Source organism: Epinephelus moara, chromosome 19 (genome assembly GCF_006386435.1).
Source record: "Epinephelus moara isolate mb chromosome 19, YSFRI_EMoa_1.0, whole genome shotgun sequence".
NCBI classification, from domain to species: domain Eukaryota; kingdom Metazoa; phylum Chordata; class Actinopteri; order Perciformes; family Serranidae; genus Epinephelus; species Epinephelus moara.
The window spans coordinates 20,997,781-21,004,340 of record NC_065524.1 but is presented as its reverse complement, the minus strand read 5'-3'; the positions used below and the strand labels follow the sequence as shown (position 1 = coordinate 21,004,340).

Below are 6,560 nucleotides of genomic sequence, written 5' to 3'. Positions count from 1 at the left end.
CTAGATAGACCTACTCCTGAAAAACTCATGTCTGCACAAGGCTTTTTGTTCCTACGAGGCCACCGTCATTTACCCGACGGGAGGGGTGAGCGAGTGAGCCCTGCAATCTAGAATTTGACCACTGATGTCACTGTTTTCAACGGTTTTCAACCCATTTTACACACTGGCCCTTAAACAAGCAAAAGTGGAGTTGGACACGCCTTAAATGTACTTGTCCCATACACTAGACCAGTTGTTCCAAACTGGTGGGTCGTGGTCTAAAAGTGGGTCATAGGTCCTTTCTGAATGGACCGCAAGTAACTTGCAAATGTGTCAAGTATATATAAAAAAAAAAACGCTTTTTATTTACAGTACAGTGAGTTTCTTAGTGAACTTTAGTGTTGTCATGACACGGGAATGTCTAACTTTATACAGTACCTTGAAAAATAAACTCTTTACTATTTTTTATTCCAAGGGTAGACTGACAGTGAGGGCATACAACTTAAAAATGTTATTGTTATTACTAATCCGTCCTGAAGGTGTGGAGCCACGTCAGCATCACACGACGCTATCTCCAGAAGGGTTACTCCACTGTCACGTTGCGTGACGGAGACTTCTACTTCTGCTACTTCCTCTGGTTTGAAAATGAAACAGTAAGTCACCGGCATGTTATGTTTTAGTACGTGGTAATAAACTACTAAACATTAATTACATCATATAATGTGTATATTTGATCAATCAGGGCTATAAGTTAGAAGCAGGGGACATACCCATCCTACCTGACGACTCTGCCCCCATTGGGATGCTCGCCTGGGACTTCTACAGGTAAACAACAGTGCATGACAAAACCAGATGTGACTATTCCACATGAGTGCTGCTGGCTATAGGAAGTTCTATGTCTAGCAGGAAGCTGCTGCGGTACTACAGCAAGAACCACCAGGGTGAGGTGGTGAAGTGCTACGAGCTGCTGACGGTACACCTGGGGGTCATCCCCACCGAGATCATCCTCCAGCACTGCAGACAGCTGGCGAGCAAACTGTGGGAGCCTTCACGCAACCCTCTGCTGTAGACACACCCACACACTTACTGTAGCTGAGTCACAGTAGCCAAGGTATTTGTTTGTTGTTTTGCCAAGAACTGAGAAAAACAATCCCTTGCTCTCTGTAGATATGTTCTGCGTCCACTGCCTGTGTGTTCATGCTTCTGTCATTTTCATCGTGTTTAAGGTTATTTATTCTACCATGAACAAGTTGTTTATTAGAGGCATTTGTGATTAGCACATTCGAACGCCACTGTGCACTTATGCACCCTTATGTGTCTTGTATGAAGTGTAATGGGATTATTATGACTTAATTTTTGTAATATATTTTTGAATACTCATTTATGACCTCTGTTCCCTATTTATAGTAATACTGTGTATGTTTTTTTTTTAAATTTGCAGCTGTTCAATTTTTAAAAATGCAGATACTGTCCACTGTTGCCTTTACTACTGTTAGTGTCATACCTTGAAACATGAAATACTGTATGTCTCCCTTTATTTTTTGGAGACAATAAATAACCATAGCAGTACATCCACTTGTTTATTGAGTCATTGTAAAAGGAACTACTTGAACCACTGACCACTGCAATTTACAAAACCCACCCGACCGCTGAGCGTGCTCCCATGTGTGATTGCACAATTATCCATCATATGACACACGATTACTACGCTCGTAACAGAAGTTCATTGAATTTAAACAAGATGTGCTCTTAGGTTAGTCTCAGCAATCCTGAGCGTGTCTAACCTTTAATTTGCTCGCTCGTCAGTCAGCCCCGGTGACTGTGAGCATTTTAAAGGTCAGTCCACGCTGTGTGGGACTTCTCCAGCAGGGCACAGCTACGGAGGGCTCCACACTGGCTCACAGTGAGGAGGAGGAGTGCATGTAGAGTTCAGTACGTTATCATTAGCCTCTGCGCCGCTGACTCACAGAGCCCCTGTGAGGTCGGTCACAGCTCCTGCAGCCACCAGGTCCCTCAAGAAGAGTTTCTCAGCGCTGACGTCATGCACCACCTGGATAATGAGGGTAAAGATGAGCCACAAATATATCAAAGCATAAGGGTTGTGTGCCTTAAAGGGACAGTTCACCCCTAAATCAAAAATTATGAATTACCTGTAGTGCTTTTTGTCAGTCTAGAGTGTTTTGGTGTGAGTTGCTGAGTGTTGGAGATATCAGCCGTAGTGATGTCTGCCTTCTCTCCAGTATAATGAAACAAGATGTCACTCAGCTTGTGGTGCTTAAAACGCCCAAAAATACATTTGATAAACTCAACATCAGTGTCTCTTTCCGGAAATCATGACGCAGTTACTACAGATAATCCACAGACCTTGTTGTGAGCAGTTTCAGGTAGGAACTGTTTTCCTTCTACCAAACTACACCTGCCACACGTATCACTGTGCAGAAGGAAGCGTGCATCTACTCATGGAGAAGAGGCTCATGCTCCTGACAGTGCGAGATGGAAACGTTAATGGCGTCCTCCTCGGTGAGCTGTAACGTTAGCTAGCTCAGTGGTGCTAAGTGAGCTAGCAGTAGATGCACACTTCCTTCTGCATGGTGATACATTTGGCAGGTGTAGTTTGGTAGAAAGAAAATAGTTCCTACATGAAACTGCTCAAAACAAGGTCTAAACTATCAGAGATTCTGAGTTTTTCAAATATGTTTTTTTGACACTGAGCACCACAAGCCAAGTGCCATATATTATATTTGAAATAAAACAGACATCTCCAACTCTCGACAGCTCACACCAAAACAATCTAACCGATAAACAGAACTACAGGTAAGAGGAATGATATATATTTTTGATTTTGTGGTGACCTGTCCCTTTAAAAATATATACATCACTGTTTGGTAATCCAAACTTACTTGAGCCTTCATTGCACCCATGCGTATGCTCTCGTAGTAGTGCAGCCTGGCCTCTGGGTGCTGCATGTTGTACCCAAACCCTGCCAGGCTCACCTGGTCACACAGCTGCAAAGCCATCACCACTGCACTGGCACCTAGTGTCGGCACCATCTGTATGAGGAGAGAAAATGCCAGTATAAACATTAAATATGACACAATATTTTCTGTAAGAAACGCCCATTATAAAGGGCATTGTCTATAAACTGAACGAGCATGTCATGAACTCAAGGCTGTGTGTGCTCATCTTTCACTCCCTTAATCCCTAGGCCCATAGCAAAGTCAATACACGTCTGAGCCAGGCATGTCCATATATTGTTCAGGACAGGTTAGGCCAAACAGAGGTAGAATTATTTTAGGAGTCCTCTTTTGTCTGTTTGCAGTATTGTATGAAAGCTTACAATGAAGCATGAGCAAAGCATGTCAGAACTCACGTTTCCCTGTTTCAGAGCATATTTCTGCAGGACCTGTCCTGTTTTGTGAATAATCTCTGGGTGCAGGATCCTGAAGTTCTCTGGTCTCAGGGGAATATCATCCACCACCTCCCTCCAGAACCATATTTTGGACCAGAAGCTCTATTAAAAAAACACAACACAGGAGATGTAGAGCGTGTAGTGTGAGGCAGCGAGCGTGATGATGCGATAGTGGTGTTGCTGCATGAGTTGCTGTGACACTCGTGGCTTATGTAAGACACCATTTCTGTGTGTAACCGTTCCTGTGATGTAGGCTTACCAGAGGCTGCTTGGTGATGACAGAAGTCAGCCAGTCCAGGTCCAGGCTCTTAAACACCACCAGAGCAACCATGGTGGTCTTTTGGTACTGGTTTGCAGAGCGAGGTGCTCCCTCTGGGTAAATCAGGCGGATGGTGGTGCGAGAACCAGCGTCTTTCTCGAAGCCGGGCACTGGAGCATTATTCAGCCTGGTGACAGAGATGAAAATGTATGTATGAAATTAATCGTGCTTTCTGTGCTTTCTTCAAGCCTTTTAAAGGGACAGTTCACACCAAACATACATATTCTCCTCTTACCTGTAGTGCTATTTATCAATCATGTCATGGCGCTGGAGGAAGTGTACGACTACTGCTAGCTCACCTAGCACCACTGAGCTTGCTAACATTTCAGCTCAGCTGAAGAGGACGCCATTAATGTGTACATCTTACATTGTCAAGTCTCCCGTCCATGAGCATATTCTTCCCTCTGTGTGGCGATACATTTAACTGGTGTAGCTCAGTAGAAAGAAAATAGTTCCTACATCAAACTGCTCACAACAAAATCAGTGGATTATCTTGAGTAACCAGGTTATGGTTTCTGGAAAGAGACATTGGTGTTGAGCACCACATGTTGAGTGCCATCTAGTTCCACTGTATTTAAGAGAAGACATCTCTTTGGCTGATACCTCCAACATTCGGCAACTCACACCAAAACAATCTAGACTGATAAGCATAACAGGTAAGAGGTAATTTGATTTGGAGTGAACTGTCCCTTTAACCTCATTCAGTTTTTGGCTGCTGAGGAAAAAGTCCATCACAATAGGTTAAAAATAGCCTCTGTAATCTACCACAGTAGTAAGATATCCATCCACTTGTGTCTGTCTAACACTGCTGCACATACCTGATAATGATGTCATACTGATCTATATGGGATCCAAGATGGCTCCCGTGAAGAACCCCTCCATTGCCCACCACCACACATCGCCTGCAGCTGCCCTCACTCCTCAGTGATGGAGGCAGGCCAGGCTGAGGCAGAGATGCGAGAGCATGGGCCAGATGCTCTTCGCTGCCCTGGAGCCCCAGAGGAGGCGACAGATCCCAGGGCACAGGCCTGACCCCCTGCACAAACACAGGGATGTCTAGAAGGCCTGCGGAACAGGACAAGGGCTTAAGGTGGTTCAGACACCAGCGAGGCTGACAGGGGCCTGACAGCAGGAAGGCTGAGCGATTCAGTGAGACCTAAAGAGAGGGGCAAACATAGAAATAAGTTTGGTATGAGTGAAGACATGCTCCAAAATGATTGCTAAGCTGTGTGTTTGTACCAGATCTTTAGGATGTAGGTTGTCATCACTGAGAGTTGCCGCTCTATTCGAAGGGAGATAAGCAGGAATCAGAATAGCTGAGTAGCATCCGATCAGCAGCACCAGACTGAAGGCAAGGTTCTCACTCCTGCACAGCAAAGAAAGAATCCAACAGCTTTATAGCATTAAATAACAGGTCCACAAAATAAATACAGCGCCTGCAGAAATGCACCTGCTGAGGAAAAATTCCCTGGAGTCAGTCTTGGTGATCACTCGCTGTCTGTGAAAGACAGGCGTTGGCGTTGCAGCCTCCGCAGCCTCAGGCAGCAGTGGGGAGCCATCGTCTGGGTCCTCCACGCTCAAGTGATTCAGCGTCACCATGGCACCTGTACTTCCACCTGAAACACACACACATTATGAAACTCACAGTAGTGATTATAATCAAATTCATTGTGCAACAAAAATGTAATGAACCACTTTCTTGACAACAGCATGAAAGCATTCACAGAGCTTAAGAGTATCATGTTGCCACATGTCAACAGAAACTATTTTTAAACTGTGTCTACACACTTAAGCATCAAATGTACCATCAGTTTGAGTAATATGAACAAGATAACTCACAGCCTGGTGGAGACGTAACCTGATGTTTAACTGTCACTTCACTTGTGCTCCATGCTTGAGGGCAAAGCGATGTTGTGTGCAGCTAAAATGGCTGATGCCTCTTCCTACTCAACTGAACTCTGCCCCTTCCCTCAACGTCTGTTAACCATTAACACTCAGTCACACCCTGGCAAGAATGTAAATAAGGGTTTGTGTGTGTGTGTGTGTGTGTGTGTGTGTGTGTGTGTGTGTGTGTGTGAGACAAGTTGTCCCATCCAATAAAAATCTCTATGTAAATGTCAGCAAGCAGAAGGGGAAGTGTCCAGGAAACACATGCAGTGTGAGAAAAAAACATGATAAAGAAACACTGGGTGAAACCTTAAAGCAGGGGTGTCATTTTAGTTTATGGGTCACATACAACCTGGTTTGATTTCAGGTGGGTCAGACCAGGTGCTTTCTTTTAGTGTAAAGATGTACACTCCTTCATCCATTTACAAAACAGATTATGAACAGTCTGAAATATCTTAAGTCACTCTGCTACTCACTGTCTTCACATGTGCACCACATCAATCTAAAGTGGAAGCTATTGAGGAAGCAGGTTAAATTATCCACTGCCCTACAAACCAATTAAAACACAAGAGTTATGGCAGTGCCTTAGCAACAGGATTCCACCAATATTGTTTTAACTAGTCCATACCCATTGGTAGCCAATCCTCAATGCCTATGTGCAGTTTCACATAGATTGACCACGTCAGTGAGTAGAAAAACGTGGGACACACAGAATGACTGACTGACTGACAGATTGACACACTGACAGTTTCCGTGATTATGTACAGCAAACCATACCATGACTTAGTCATACCAAAAATAAGAAAAAAACCCCAAAACATTGGGCCACAGGGGGAGCCACAGCGATCGGTCGCATTTTAGCCATTTTTAAGCATTCTTCTGTTGTTATAGCGCCACCCAGTTGCCAATTAGAGTTAAATTTCTCCAGTCACCTTGAGGCGTCCTGTTCTACATATCTACCAAGTT

The 6,560-nt window shown here is 44.3% G+C and overlaps 3 protein-coding genes across 7 annotated transcripts in view; 2 read left to right on the top strand and 1 right to left on the bottom strand.

Annotated features, from left to right (window-relative positions):
• The window catches only part of hps1 (HPS1 biogenesis of lysosomal organelles complex 3 subunit 1), a 13,632-nt gene extending 12,084 nt beyond the window's left edge, over positions 1–1,548 (top strand). For 3 of the 4 annotated variants that reach the window (XM_050070928.1, XM_050070927.1, XM_050070929.1), the window contains exons 16-18: positions 519–632; positions 722–804; positions 883–1,548. In XM_050070928.1, the coding sequence (XP_049926885.1) occupies positions 519–632; positions 722–804; positions 883–1,048 (363 nt within the window). In that variant the 3' untranslated portion in view covers positions 1,049–1,548. The remainder of the gene's footprint in view (positions 1–518; positions 633–721; positions 805–882) is intronic. The other variant, XM_050070931.1, reaches the window with a different exon arrangement.
• st3gal7 (ST3 beta-galactoside alpha-2,3-sialyltransferase 7) overlaps positions 1,546–6,560 on the bottom strand; it is an 18,213-nt gene continuing 13,198 nt past the window's right edge. Inside the window, exons 1-8 of one of the 2 annotated variants that reach the window (XM_050070933.1) lie at positions 5,547–5,701; positions 5,158–5,323; positions 4,947–5,073; positions 4,526–4,863; positions 3,648–3,834; positions 3,350–3,490; positions 2,880–3,029; positions 1,546–2,029 (exon numbers count right to left, since the gene is read on the bottom strand). In XM_050070933.1, the coding sequence (XP_049926890.1) occupies positions 1,943–2,029; positions 2,880–3,029; positions 3,350–3,490; positions 3,648–3,834; positions 4,526–4,863; positions 4,947–5,073; positions 5,158–5,306 (1,179 nt within the window). In that variant the 5' untranslated portion in view covers positions 5,307–5,323; positions 5,547–5,701 and the 3' untranslated portion in view covers positions 1,546–1,942. Of the gene's footprint in view, positions 2,030–2,879; positions 3,030–3,349; positions 3,491–3,647; positions 3,835–4,525; positions 4,864–4,946; positions 5,074–5,157; positions 5,324–5,546; positions 5,702–6,560 lie in introns of those variants that run through there. The other variant, XM_050070932.1, reaches the window with a different exon arrangement.
• ankrd2 (ankyrin repeat domain 2 (stretch responsive muscle)) overlaps positions 3,787–6,560 on the top strand; it is a 9,917-nt gene continuing 7,143 nt past the window's right edge. The window contains exon 1 of the mRNA XM_050070934.1: positions 3,787–3,854. The gene's annotated coding sequence lies outside the window, so the exon portion shown is untranslated. The remainder of the gene's footprint in view (positions 3,855–6,560) is intronic.